This window comes from Equus caballus, chromosome 2 (assembly GCF_041296265.1).
Source record: "Equus caballus isolate H_3958 breed thoroughbred chromosome 2, TB-T2T, whole genome shotgun sequence".
Classification (NCBI taxonomy): Eukaryota; Metazoa; Chordata; class Mammalia; order Perissodactyla; family Equidae; genus Equus; species Equus caballus.
Genome location: NC_091685.1, coordinates 39,919,261 through 39,933,389, shown reverse-complemented (window position 1 = coordinate 39,933,389; position 14,129 = coordinate 39,919,261). Strand labels below are relative to the sequence as shown.

Sequence of the window (14,129 nt, the reverse complement as noted above, 5' to 3'; positions counted from 1 at the left end):
AGTGTTTAGTGAATATTAGATCTCCTTGCCTGTGCTGCCGTGTGAATTATTCAGAGGGAGGGAGGGGGAGCAGTGCAGGGGAGGAAAATATCTCCTCAACCCTCTTAGGGTCTGAAAATTAAACTGACTAAGGTTAACAGGAGAAAAGCTTACACATTTTATTGAATTTTTACATGTACGTCGGAGCCTTCACAAGAGAATGAAGACCTGAAGAAGTGACCAGAGCAGGAAGCTTTTATGCCTTTTAGAGAAACAACAAATGTGTGAAGAATTGACGGGACAAAGGGGTTTGGGCTTGGGGTGGTAAGTGGGAAGAAGGAACTAGGAAGACGAGGGGGAGTCCAACAAGGTTTGTTCATACAGATTTCTCAGCCATAGATTCCCCACCTCTGGTCATAAGAATGTCTTCTTTCCACCTGGCAGAGGCAGGGGACCTTTCACATGAGAGATTTATGACCTGTTTCGGGGAGAAGGGGGGGTGTGATGGAGGTCAGGGTGACCTTCCGGCTTCTGCCGTTTTCCCAGACTCCTTCAGTGTAAGACACTCAGCAAGCCAAGGCGCCACATTTTGGGGCAGCACGTCCTGCCTTCCATCACCAGTCTGACCATCCATTCATCTGTTCACTTATTATTTCTCTAAACACTTATTGAGTGCTTTCTACAAGTGTTCAAAAGATTGAAAAAAATTTCAGGAAGTAAGACAGAGGTTTTCCTCCCGGCAACAGCAGAACTCTGAGGGTCCAGGTCTCCAGGTGGTGGGGGGCCTGGGTGCACACCTGTCAGTCCAGATGCTATCAACAGGGTCAACGAGTTGTAATAAAACGTGGTCATATCAGAGGCCTAAACTCAGAATCACAGATCTGAACTCAAAGGGAGCTTCGAGCTCGCCTAGCCCAGTGGTTTGAAAAGGCTGTTTTGTTTCAACCTCTTTGTTCAAAAAAACTCTTCCCCAGTATATAAGACAGAGCTAGTCCGAGAGAGAACGCTCCCCAACCCCCCTTCCCTCCCCACCCCCCCAGCCATGGCCACTCTCAGGAAGGGGCCCCGGAGCACAGTAGGAAAACCGATTTCCTAGGTCCTCTTTCTGTCACAGCTGGGGACCAGGCCCAGGAAGAGGAGACTTGACTTGGACAAGGGCACATGGGGACGACTTGACTTAAGAGCCTGAAGGTGACAACCTGGAGGCAGACTGAGATGCCAGGTGGAGTTTAAAGGAAATAATCAATCAGAACGTCTACAGATGAAAAGCACAGTGGGTGTAATTAGAAACTCAGTGGATGGGTTGATTCACGGAATAGGGACACCAGAAGAGAAAATCGGAAGCCTTGAAGATAGAGTTGAAGGAATTACTTAGTACACAGGAAAAAAGAGACAGAAAATCTGAGAGGTTAGAAACGAAGGATAGAGAGGTCAGACACACACAGTCGGAGTTCCTGAGGAGGCAGTGGGAGAGAGGCAACATTCAAAGAGAGAAAGGCAGGGAACTTTCCAAAATGGAAAGACACCAAGCCTCAGATTAGGAAGCCAAACAACCCCCAAGCAGAATAACTAAGAAGAAACCCACATTTACAATCATCTCAATGGCACTTGGTCCACACCTGCTGTATCTTCAGCACCTGGAACAGCGCCGGCACCCAGGACGTGCTCACGAAAGGCACGGAATGAACGGATGAAAACTGCAGAACCCCAAAGACGAACATTAAGATCCCAAAGCAGCCTGGGAGAAAAGATATTGTCCTGAAAGGAACGACAATTACACCAATTATTGCTGATGTCTCAACGGCAACAGTAGGAGTCAGAAGACAGAGGAATGATAACTTCAGATGGTGAGAAAAACAGAGGTCACCCCCAAACTGTGCACTGAAGAGCACCTTTCAGGAGTGAGGGTGAAACGAAGACATACTCAGGGAAGGAACAGCAGAGGTCACCAACAGACCTTCAATACAGGGACGTCGAAAGAATCTTTTTGTGGAAGAGGGAAGTTTTTCCGTAAGGAAGATCTGACACGCAGGAAGGAAACAGTAAACAAGTGGTTTAATGATTGAGACGATAACAACGTACATCAGGAGGAGCTGAGCGGACACAGAAGCCCCTTTTTGTCTGGAAGGAGGGTAAATACTGCATTAACCTTCAGACTTTATCAAATTAAAGGTACATATTAAAGTGTCTTGGATAACCACTGAAAGACTAGAAATGAAGTGAGTAATTTCCAAGCCAGTGGTGGTGGAAAAAAAGAATGAAAGAGGAAACCTTGATCAATTCTGAAAAAGGCAAGAAAGGAGAAAAGAGAAGCATGAAATTTGACCATTAGCAAGCGCAAAAATAAGATGGTTTATATAAATGTCATAATCATACATTTGTAACTGATTTTTAAAGACAATTCCAGCCATACTGTGTTTATAAGAGATGCACCTAAACTATATGGAGACAAGGAGACTGAAAGTAAAAGGACGGAAAAGTTAAACCAGGCAAATAAGGAACAGAGCTGGGGTGGCTAAGCTAACATCAGACCAACTTGACTTGAAGGCAAAAGTCTTACTAGAGATAAGGGAACCAAGACAGAAAGCACAGAGGGTCAGTCCACCCGGTTTGGGAGCAGATAGCCAATGCATACACTTCGGAAGGAATCAGCCCCTTCTTCAAGAATTGCTTTAGAGTTTAAACGGCTCTTTGGCATTTATTTGTGAAACATCTGATTCTCACATCAAACCGGTGCAACAACAGAGGTGTTACCACCTCCCTGTTACAGATGAGAAGCGTGAGGTTCAGAGAAGTTAGGGACTTGCCTAAGGTCACACAGCAGTAGAATCCATCTTGATCACGGGTCTTCTGTCTCGCCACCCAGTGCTCTTTGCTCTCCCGGCAGGTGTTTAGAAAGGAGAAAGCATACTCACTGGACAGAGGAAGAAAAGGGCACGGAGGGCAGGGCTCAGCGAGGAACAGCATGAGCAAAGGCTTGGCAGGTGGAAAATGCCTAGAGGGAAGCGTGACTGGGCCAAGCACACAGCAGGGAGGGTGAGTAGGGTGGATTCCAGCCCGTTCCGGAGGGCCCCGAAGGCCGGCGGGGTTTTGCCTGTCTTGCCCGCAAGAAGTTTGCCCAGGACCACGTGCCTCGCCACCAATGCCCGGTGCTGGGCAGAGCCCTCGCGGAGCACCGCGCACCCCCGCGGATGGCCCCCCTCCGCCCACCCCGGGCCCCCGCGCACGGACACCCGCGGCCACTCTCACGACTCGGGCCGTGGGGGCGCCCCGTGCGCCTCGAGGCAGCGCCGGACCCTGGGCGGCACGCTCTCTGACGTCCCCGCCCCCCCCCCACCCCGCCCACGCCAGGGTCGTTAGCCGTCCCGCCGAGACGCCCTCCAGGTTCAGATTGGACTGAGTGACGGAGGTCCCGAGGAAGACAGACGCACCGGAGGACAGGTCCAGGGGGGCAGCAAAACCGACCGCAAGTTCCCTCCGCGGGAGTCGGAGGGGGCTCTGCCGTCTTAGCTGGACGGATGAGGGTGGAGTGGTGAAGGGGCGGACAGGGGTGGGGGGCGAGGAGCAGACAGAGGGGCCGATGTGCCCAGGCACTGGGTGGGGAGTTGGGGGTAGGAAAGGATGCTGCGGGTTGAGCCGTCTCCAGCCTCCTTTGGAAAGAGGTGGGGGCGGGGTGGCCCTGGTTAGGAGCATGCGCTGTGGAGTCAGGCCCCGGGGTGGTCCCTCTACAGCTGCTGAGCAGCTGTAGGACCGTGGCCTGGGCAGGTGAGCCCTTGAAGCGGCAGTTTCCCCATCTCTAAAACAAGGGGGCCTCGTTTTTAGGGCTGCGGTACTCCATGGTGCTTGGCAGGGTTCAGTGGTTCATTTTACCCGGTGAATAAGCCCGTTATGTGCCACGTACTATTCCTTGCGCTGTGAACACAGCAGGGAAAAGAGGCAATGGCTGTCAGTCCACTGGAGGGAGAAAGGCGAACACTCGTTCTTCTGTTAGATGGTGGGAAGTCACGGGGAAAAGTCACGCAGGGTAAAGAGAGGAGGGAGTGGGGAGAGTGCTGTGTCGGGGAGCGTGCAGGGAAGGGCTCCCTGTGATGTTTGAGGCAGGACTTGAAGGAGTGAGGGGGAGAGGGGAAGAGTGCCAGGCAGAGGGAACAGTAAGTGCAAAGGCCCTGAGGTGGGGACACACACAGCATTTTGGAAGAACAGGGAGGAGGCCCATGTGTTTGGAGCAGGGAGAGCAGGGGCAGAGGAGTAGGGGTGAGGTCGGTAACATAGGGCAGGGGTCAGCAAGCTTTCTTAAAGGCCAGGCTTTGTGGGCCATAATGGCTCTGCCACTGTAGCGAGAGAGCAGCCATAGACCAGCATAAGCGGATAGCCATGGTTCCAATGTAACTGTATGTGCATCATAAACAGGGGCCCCGAGGTGGGGCTTTGCAGCCTTTGTTGAGGACTGAGTGGACTGGGGAGCCTTTGGGGGCATTTGAGTTGAGTCAGGACATGATCTGATTTCAGGGTTCGCAGGACCACTCTGGCTGCTGGGGAGCAGACATTGGTGTGGCAGTAGGGCAGAAGCGCGGACCCCAGTTAGGAGGCCGGAGGTGATGGTCGCTTGACCTGGGGAGGTGGGGACGAGGTGGTGAGCGGGGCAGGCTCTAGACGTCTTTGGCAGGTGGAGCTGATGGCTTGCACACCGTGTGAGGAGAGGCATTAGGGCGGCTCCGGGATTTTCGTCTGAGACACAGGAAGGCTGGAGATGCCGTCCTCGGAGGAGGGGGACAGGAGCCTGCATTAGACTGTCTGCAGCTGAGCTTGCGGGGGTCCGCGCAGGGAAGGGAGGGCTGAGGCCCGGGGCGAACCAGCAGAGGAGTCTGGGAAAGAGCAGCAGGCAGTGGGGAGGGAAACCGAGGCGGGCATCCTGGAGTCGGGGAAGCAAGGGCCCCAAGGAGTGCGAGAGGCCACCGTCCTGCAGCTCATGCCGCTGCCTCACGAAAACCCAGGCTGAGAACTGGCTGGGGTGGCATCTGGGAGGTCACCTGGAGCAAAGCAGCTCTGGGGTGGGGTGGGGGTGCCAATTGCGTGAGGTCAGCAGAGGTGGAGGTGGGGGAGGAAGTGGGATCTGGGTGTGGTGAGAAGGGGACAAACGGCCTGGGGCCTGAGGCTCAAGAGGAGAGGGATCTTTTTCTTTAATGCTTTTGCTTTTTGTTTGTAAAGATGGACAAAATAACCAGCTGTTAAAGTGCTGCTGGGAATGATTCAGTAAGGAAGGGGGAAGTGTTGGCAATGGCGGAGGGGACTTCGTGGACAGTGTCGAGGCGGCTCGGCTCGGGGACTGGCACCTGATTCTCCAGCAGCCTTTGGGCCACTTGAGATTGGCGTCATGATTTGGGAGCGAGGCCATCAGTGCAGCTGGAGGGTTTTCTTTGACCAATGCTGTGGTTTTGCCAAGCGAGCGCAGCAAAGAGGGGGAGCCGAGGGTGTGCAAAGGGGGTGATTATAATGCCGGGGGGGTTAGAGAGAGCCGTCAAGGGGCGAGGGACGGTCAAAGGTGGTGGGGTCAGAGGGTGAGGGTCTCAAAGGGAGACCGTAGAGGGACACTAAAGGGAGTGAGCTGGAAACATGGGTGTGGGCTCTGCAGCTGATGTCCTGGGCGGGGGGGGGTGGGGGGGGGTGCGCTTATGGAGGATGACAAAGCCTGGGGGACCGTGGGAGCCGGTGGCTGAGGTTGGTGAAGGCAAGATGGTGGGAGGGGAGGAGGTCAGGGAGCCCGCAGGCCAGGAGCTGGAGGGACCGCCTGTGTGGATGGTGAAATCGCCAAGAACTTAGACAGGTATGTGATGGAGAAAGTGACAGTGAGCCAGCAGCTGAAATCTTTGAGGAATGAACTTCCTGGAGCTTAGAACAGGAGTGTCTTAGAGAGGAGAGAGGCAGAATGGTCAGAAGTGGCGACAGGAGGCAGAGGGCCCCACCCACCTCCGGGCCCAGTGGTCTGAGAGAAACAGCCCCCACCGGAGAGGGCTACCGGAGAAGCAGGGTCCACAGGGCATGGCCGGAATCCGTGGTCCCCGTTAGAAGAAGCAGGTGCTGGAAGACACGAGAAAATTATAAGGGAGAGAGGTGGTGTAGGGGCGGGCAGAGGAGACCCCAGGGGCCTGACCAGGACAGCTGGAGCTGGGCCTCAGGGCAACCAGGGGTGCTGGTGAGGGGTGGCGTGGGGCCTGTCCTGGCCCCTCAGAGCCCATCCCGTCAAACAGGCCGGGCCGCTGGCTGTGGTGTAGACCAAGGACACTGCCGCCCCGGCTCTGCCCTGGACACCATGGAGCTGAGACCTGACACCAGCCACAAGGAGAATGTGGCCCCCAGGCCTGCGACGCCCACGAGGCCAGGCAAGAGGCTCAGCGGGTCCGGGTCGGAGGTGGCAGGACCACAGGCCCCTCCAGGTAGCGACCCAGAGCCACTTTCCCCTCAGGCCAGTCCAGGGCCTCGATAATTCCAGAGATTAGCTGTACAGGACCAGCTGGGCCAGGACAAAGTCTTCCCAGCCTGGGGCCTGAGGGAGGGTCAGGAAGTGAGGAGGTGAGGTCGGGAAGAGGAGGGCGGGAGTGGGCCCGGCGGGGGGCCCTGTCTGTGCCAGGGGTGGTGGGCCCCCTGCTCAGGTGCCTGGGGCTTCGAGGAGGCCCCAGAGTTGATGCAGCCGAGAGCAGGAGCAGCCCAAGAACAAATTCAGATTCCAATTCACATGCCAGTTTGTCTGTGTTCTAGCTGTGTGACTGTGGGGCAAGTTGCTTAACCTCTCTGAGCTTTAGTTCGTATCTACAAACTTTTATGGCCCACTCTACCTGCCAGGACCTCACCAACCCCCAGGAGGCCTTGTCTCCTGAGCTGTGGGATGGCCTGGGCGGCCAGGAAGACAGGGCAGAGAGGGAGGGGCCTAAGCCCCACCGCGTCCCTAGAGCTGCTCACTTTTAACTGCTTCATGTGCTGGATCTTGCTTTCAGCCCTAATTGCTGCCCCCATCACCTCTTCGTTCAAGCGGGGAACCAGGCAGTCGTCCTTGGCTCCTCTTTCCTCAGCCTCCACCTCCACAGCGGGTCTGAATCCGTCTCCTTCTCTCCACCTACCCCGCCATCCCCCATCCCAGCCCTGTCCTCTCTCGCCTGGGACCCCCCACCAGCCTCCTGTCTCCCCGCTTCCCTCTGCCCTCCTCCCGGCCCTGCCCGGCCCTGCTCCATGCAGCCAGGCACCCAGTCAGACCACGTCCCCGCTCTTGCTGAAGACCCCCAGGCGCTGCCCACCAGTCCACCCGGGAAGACAGAGCTGACACAGACCCCTGAGGTCCAGGCTCCCTCCCACCTGGGGCCCTGTCCCTCCCCTGTTCTGAGGCCTGGCTGACCCCTCTTCTCCCACCTGAGCACTGACCATGGAGTCCCCCCCAGGGCATGACTGTCTCTCCTCTCCTTAGAGCAACGGAGGCTCCGGAAGAGCCTGGGTGTCGGCCTGGGCAGTGGACATGGCCAGTGGGTGCCCATGTGCCAGGCCAAGAGGGGAGGGCCTGCCGCCACACCCTCCCCAGGGGCAGTGCTTTGCCAGGAGCCCTGCCGAGTCCAGACCAACCTGGCCAGCCCCAGCCCCGGCCTGGGCCTTGCCCTGAAGGACACGACTGGCCAGCTCATCAACTCAGGCTTCTGGCAGCAGAGCAACCTGCAGCGCCTGGCCAGGAGGCCCCAAAGGAGAGCCCCCAGGTTTGCCGTCCAGCAGAGTAACCTGAGCATGAAGGAAGCCACCTTGGCCGAGTGTGGAAGTCACACCAGCCCCCAGTCGGAGCCTCAGGAAAGCGTCTGGCCCCACATGATGCCCCAGGCAGGCTCCCTACCCCGAGGGCCCTTGGCTCCCCCATCCTCCAGCCTGAGGCCATCCCAGCCGCTGGCCACAGACACCCGCTGCCCAGACTTCAGGCCCGCTGCTGACTATGCCCCTCTTGGTGGGCATACACGGCCAGGCCCCAGGTCCTGGTGTGGCCTGGGGAGCTGGACCTCCAGGCTCATGGGGGAGCCCCTCACCCTGGAGGACCTAGCTGTCCCTACCCAGAGCCAGCCTTGGGCCCCACCCAAAGCTGCTGTCCACCAGCTGCTGGCCTCCGTGCAACACCTGGAGCACAAGGCAGCCGGTCTCAGGTGCCGGGCATCCCGGGAACCCCTGGGCCCTGTGTGGCAGGAACCCTGGACCAGTGATGGCCAGGCGCTCCCCGCTTGCCTCCAGCCCAGCCAAGCTGTTCCTGCTTCCTGGGATAAGAGGAAGAAATTCCCTCCAGGTCTCAGGGAAACCGAGGATTCCCCAGAGACCCCAGGGGTCCGGGCTGGCCTCTCAGACTCTCAGGCAGGCAGTAAGCCTGCATCACCGGAGACCACAGTGGGGATGCTGACTGGGGATGTCCTTGATCCCGAGCAGGGCGTCCTTCCTGCCCATCCCCTGAGACGAGGCGGAAACTGCTCCCCAGGGACTGTGTTCGGCAGCGGGCAGAGGGGGGACCCTCTGCTCCCTCGAGGGGCTGGCAGCAGAGAGCCCGGACTCTGCTCTTCAGCCTTCTCCCATGCAGCCCGGGGCGTCCTTCCTGGGTGGGAAGGAGGGGAGGGGGCCCCGCAGGAGCAGGTCAGCAGGAAGGAGGAGAGGATGGCTCCCTGTCCACCAGGCGCGGCCCCGGCGAGGAGCGGCCTGCAGGTAGAGGCCGGAGGAGTCTGGGAGTGGGAGTTGGGGGGCTCCGGGAGGCCCGCTGCCTCCTCCCAGGAATTCTCACTCCAAGCTGGTTGTCACTACCCTGTCACACCCCCCTCCCCGGAAAGGGCGGCCTTGGCAGGCAGGCTCCGCAGAGGGTGTCCTGTCCTCTTGCTTCTTGGCCTGAGAGCTGTGTCATGTCCTTTGATTTCCAAGAACAAAGCCAGAAGCACTGTGAGCCTGGCGTCTGAGACAGCTCGGTGAGGCCAGGGGCTGTGGCGTGGGGGCCCATTTGCAAGGGGGAGCCGAGACCAGGGCCTGAGAGAGACGAGGCCCTGATGGCAGATCCCCGGAGGATGTCAGGGGGAAGGAACATCTTCACGCTGTCCCTGCTGCAGAATGAGGGGCCTCCCAGGCTGCCCCAGGACAGGAGTCGGGGCGGCGGCTGCTGGGAATCTTAAACTCATAAGGCTGCCCTGCCTCAGAGGCTCTCTTGTGCGGGGTGCTCTTGCAAAGTCTGCAGCTAGTCCTTGTGCTGCAGCCCCGAGCATCACTCTCATCATCGCTGGAAGGCGACGTGGGTGGACCCCACCCCCAGCTGCTCCCTGGGGCTCAGGGGCTGGGTCCACCCCCTGAGCAACCCTTATCTGTCCCCAGCTGGCGGCTGCTGTCCAGGTGTTTCCGAGCCTGGCAGCACGTGGTGCAGACGCGGCGGGCAGTGGTGGCGGCGCTGGCGCTGGGCCGCCGGCAGCTGTTGCGCAGGGGCCTACGGGCGCTGCGGTGGGCACTATGGCTCCGGGAGGCCCAGCTGGAGGTGGCGTGGGGGCGACACACGCAGGCCCTGCTGGCCCGGAGCTTCCGAAAGGTCAGGGGCCTCCAGGTTGGGCCATGGGGAGGTGATGAAACACTACTGTGTCTGGGGAGGAGGCTCTACTGGGGCCTGGGTTGTACCTCCTGGGTGACTGGCAGTGGAGGGGGTGGTTGTCAGCCCAGACACCTGAACCGGCTCTGCTTGAGTTTAGATCCTGTCTCTGCTACTCTCTTTTTTTCCACATTTTTTCTGCTGTGTGACCTTGGGCAAGTTACTTAACCTCTCTGTGCCTTAGTCGCTTCAGCTCTAAAATGAGATAAATTGTGAGGTTAAATTAATAAATATAAGGGCCTCAGAACCCTGCCTAGCACATAGCAAGCCCTCTATTGTATAAGTGACTGCTAATTTGCACTAGTGGTTTGTCAGACAGCCCTGGAAGGGCACTTCTGGGTCCTTTTCTCCTTGGGAAAGGGGTGCTGTGGGAGGGCCCAGCTCCAAATTTGTCTTGAAGGAAAGCCCTGTCTCTTGGGCTCCATCTCTCCATCCGTGAATTCATTCCCAAAGAGGCAGGGTAGTCTAATGGTTAAGGCTTTGGAGCCTGACAGAGATGTTTTGACTCCTGTCTCTAGCCCTTCCTGGTGCCCCATCTCCAGGGCCCAGTCGAAGCTGCAGCCAACGTCCCTCTTCCCCTTCTCTCTTGACCCAGTGGAGAAACCTGACTTGGCAGCAGAAACAAGGGCAGCCCCACGTCCAAGCTGGGCCAGGACCCCCATCCTCTGGGGAAGGCCAGGGCCAAGGCCCCGTGGGAAGGAAGCCAGTGCTGGACCACGCCGGGGGAGGCAGGTAGCCTGGGACACTCTGGGTTGGTCAGTGTGGCCCGGGCGGTGCTGGTGGCCTTCCCTCCTTGTCCCCCACTTCCCCTCCCCCACAAGAGAATGAGAGTAAAACCAGCAGATGTGGACACAGGTCTGTGCAGAAGGCTGTCTGTCCATCACGGCCTCATTTATACTCATAAAACCTTTGGGACATCCTGACGCCCAGCAGTGAGTGAGCAATCATGGTTTAACCACGAGAGGAACATTTCGCAGCCATTCAATACGGGGATGATCAAGACTGTAAAAACTCCCCCTACTTTTTTTCTTCATTTTTGTTTCAGTATCTTTATTGGTGGTGTTTCTAATCAGAGCAGCGATGCATGCTGGATCTGAAAACATTGGAAACAGGTGGCAGTACTGTCTGTCAGTCAACCTAAAAGGAAGTAGTTTTATGGGTGTTTGCACAGAGTTTTATTTTATGTTGTTTTTAAAAGATTGGTGGGGCCGGCCCAGTCGCACAGCAGTTAAGTGCGCACGTTCCGCTTCTCGGCGGCCCAGGGTTCGCTGGTTCAGATCCTGGGTGCAGACAAGGCACCGCTTGGCACGCCATGCTGTGGTAGGCGTCCCACGTATAAAGTAGAGGAAGATGGGCGCGGATGTGAGCTCAGGGCCAATCTTCCTCAACAAAAAGAGGAGGATTGGCAGCAGATGTTAGCTCAGGGCTAATCTTCCTCAAAATAAATAAATAAAAATAAATAAATAAATAAATAAATAAAAGATTGGCACCTGAGCTAACATCTGTTGCCAATCTTTTTTTTTTCTTCTTTTTATTTATTGTTTAAGATTTTATTTTTCCTTTTTCTCCCCAAAGCCCCCCCGGTACATAGTTATGTATTTCTAGTTGTGGGTCCTTCCAGTTGTGGCATGTGGGACGCCGCCTCAGTGTGGCCTGATGAGCGGTGCCATGTCCACGTCCAGGATCCTAACCGATGAAACCCTGGGCCACTGAAGTGGAGCACGTGAACTTAACCACTTGGCCATGGGGCCGGCCCCTGCATAGAGTTTTCAATGACAAAGAAAAATGGCTATGACAATGTTAAATGAAAAAAAAAAGGAGGGTAAAAAATAGCATCCAAGATATTTTTCCTATGAACATAAAACAGAGCATAGAAGAAAGACCAGACAGAAAAATGTGAAAATGTCGCACAACAGTGAGCGTTATTTAACACCACCGAGCTGTTCACTTAAAAATGGTTATGGTGGTGGATTTAATATTATGCATATTTTGCCACTATTAAAAATAGAAATAAATCTCGCCCCCCCCCCCCAAAATGCTAAAATGTGAAGAGTGTTTTTCTCTGGAGCCGTGGGATTAATGTTGGCTATTTTCTTCTTCGTTCCCTCCATTTACCACTACGGTGACATATCATTTTGGTTCTTATTCTGAAATTAAACAGATGTGTTTAAAATAATTATTTAAATAATATTTATCTTAATACATGTTTGTTTTAAAAAGTCCAAATAGTATTGAGGAGAATGAAACAAAAGCAGATGTCCCTCCCGCAGTCACTGATGTGATCAGGAGTGGAAGGAACTGTCTGGAAGAGAACAGGGGTCGCTCAGCGCACCTTTGCTCCTGCGGGTGGACAGGTGGGGACCGTGTGTCCTCCCTCGGCCTGGATGTCAGTTTCTCTCTGGGCAGCATCAGTCTCTTCACTCTCAGCCCAGGGAGTCTGAGGGAGGAGGCGGGAGCCGGGTCGACTCCGAGCATGTGGAAGGCGGGAATAAACACTGTGAAAGAGCAGGAGCGGCAGCCACGGAGCAGAGCCCTTACCTCCTGCCCCGTCTGCCTCGTTATTCAGCCAGAGAAGCTGAGGCTCGGAGGGGGCGAGCAGCTTCCTCTAAGTCACACCGTGACTCAGGAGCAGGAAGGCCCTGTGGTGAGACCTTCCTGATGCTGCTTTTACACTAGATGGTCATTGCTGGGATTCAGAGCCCAGGCTGATGGTTGTAGGTTGTAGGGGGAGTGGTGAGGCTCACAAGGGGCCAGCTTCCCCGATGGGTGTCAGGACCAACATAAGCCAGCAGTTGCAGGGTTAAGAATCCTGTCCTTGAAAGCCACATTCCTAGCATCCATCATCTCCATACTCACTTGGTCTACTTGGACCCTCAGTCTCTTTTAATGCACCCCTGGAACTCCAGGAACACCATGATCCTTTGCAATGTAGCCCTCCCCCCACCCCCATCCATCCTCTGGCCTTTGGGAATCAGGGCACAGCTGATGTCTCCCTGCAGTGTATCTGGGGCTGCCCTGTGGCCTGAGTGTTTGGATCCCTGGTCTGCTGCTGTTTGGAGTTTGGGGAAATGACCTTTCACCAGGCCTCAGTTTCCCTATCTATAACTGAGCCTAGGCAGAAGTCCTGATGTGGTCACTATACATGTGGGCTGTTGAGTCTGGAGTCCTTGGGCCTGGGGCCTGGCTCCAGCCTTCATCAGCTACACGGCCCCCACCCACCCGGGGAGTGAGGTGGGGGTCAGCCAGGTGATGCAGGGGCCGAGGCAGGGGTCAGAAAGGTGATGCAGGGGGCGAGGCGGGGGTCAGAAAGGTGATGCAGGGGGCGAGGCGGGGGTCAGCCAGGTGATGCAGGGGGTGAGGCGGGGGTCAGCCAGGTGATGCAGGGGGCGAGTGGGGGGTCAGCCAGGTGATGCAGAGGGCCGAGGCAGGGGTCAGAAAGGTGATGCAGGGGGCGAGGCGGGGGTCAGAAAGGTGATGCAGGGGGTGAGGTGGGGGTCAGAAAGGTGATGCAGGGGGTAAGGCAGGGGGTCAGCCAGGTGATGCAGAGGGCGAAGGGGGTTCAGCCAGGTGATGCAGGGAGAGTGGTGGTACGGGCCTAACCTGCTCAGGAGAGTTATCCTGGAAGCTTAGGAAAAGTCGGGAAGCCCAAGCTGCACCCAGACCATGAACTCACCCCTCTGGGGGTGGGACCCTGATGGGCATCAGTGTTTCTCAGACCCCCAGCCATCCCAGCGTGCGGCCGGTTCAGGAGGCCATGGTGCAGAGCTCCAGCCTGGTGTTTGGCACTTGGTGGCACCTTCCAGCTCCGCTCTTTTGCAGGGGCCCGCTTTGCTTGGCAGCACCCCCAGCAGGTGTGAGGCTGGGGCCCAGGGACTCACTTGCCCCTTCCTGTAGCTCCTTCCTGCAGGGCATGAGGCGGCGGATGCTGCAGCGCATCCTGAGGAGGTGGCGCTTGAGGGCGTGGGGTCCAGGCACCCCGTCAGGCAGCACCAGGACCCCCTCTGCCCCAGAACCGCTGGGCGGCATCCCGGGATGGGAGGCCTCGCTGGGCTGCAGCACACAGGGCAGCTCGCTGGAGGAGGTGAGGGGATGGGGAGGGGGAGGGGATGGGCAGGTAGGGGGCAGGCAGGGGGAGAGGTTGGGGACAGGGCAGAGGACCCAGGACTCCACACCTCCTTCCCCAGGCGTCCAGGGCCCCCGCCCTCCTGGAGAGCCTCGGGGGGAGCTTGCCATGGGCGGCCAGGCGGCAGCAGGGGCGGTGCCAGCAGCCCCGAGGCGCAGTGAGGTGGCACCAGAGCCCCCTTCAGAGGCGGTAGGGGCCCCTCCCCAGGGCTGCTGAGCCGTGCTGCCCACCACTCTGTGGATTTACTGCTTCCCCGCAGCCCCTTTCCCATCGATCCTTGACCTTCACAGCAGCATCCCCTTGGGGTCTGCTTCCCAGAGGTCTCCCCCTCCCACCCGGGTCTTTGCCTCCAGACTCAGATCCTCTCAACTCCTCCTGCCCTCCCACCTGCCCTGCTGG

General features: G+C 57.2%; 1 protein-coding gene across 4 annotated transcripts in view; it reads left to right on the top strand.

The window, feature by feature from the left end:
• Positions 1–3,206: 3,206 nt before the first annotated feature.
• The window catches only part of C2H1orf167 (chromosome 2 C1orf167 homolog), a 19,354-nt gene continuing 8,431 nt past the window's right edge, over positions 3,207–14,129 (top strand). Inside the window, exons 1-10 of one of the 4 annotated variants that reach the window (XM_070253406.1) lie at positions 3,207–3,420; positions 6,228–6,413; positions 6,972–7,064; positions 7,436–7,833; positions 8,422–8,691; positions 8,902–8,945; positions 9,343–9,550; positions 10,203–10,339; positions 13,502–13,688; positions 13,792–13,919. In XM_070253406.1, coding sequence (XP_070109507.1) covers positions 6,290–6,413; positions 6,972–7,064; positions 7,436–7,833; positions 8,422–8,691; positions 8,902–8,945; positions 9,343–9,550; positions 10,203–10,339; positions 13,502–13,688; positions 13,792–13,919 — 1,589 coding nt within the window. In that variant the 5' untranslated portion in view covers positions 3,207–3,420; positions 6,228–6,289. Of the gene's footprint in view, positions 3,421–6,227; positions 6,414–6,971; positions 7,065–7,435; positions 8,946–9,342; positions 9,551–10,202; positions 10,340–13,501; positions 13,689–13,791; positions 13,920–14,129 lie in introns of all 4 variants that reach the window. The other 3 variants (XM_023635779.2, XM_070253408.1, XM_023635778.2) reach the window with 3 other exon arrangements.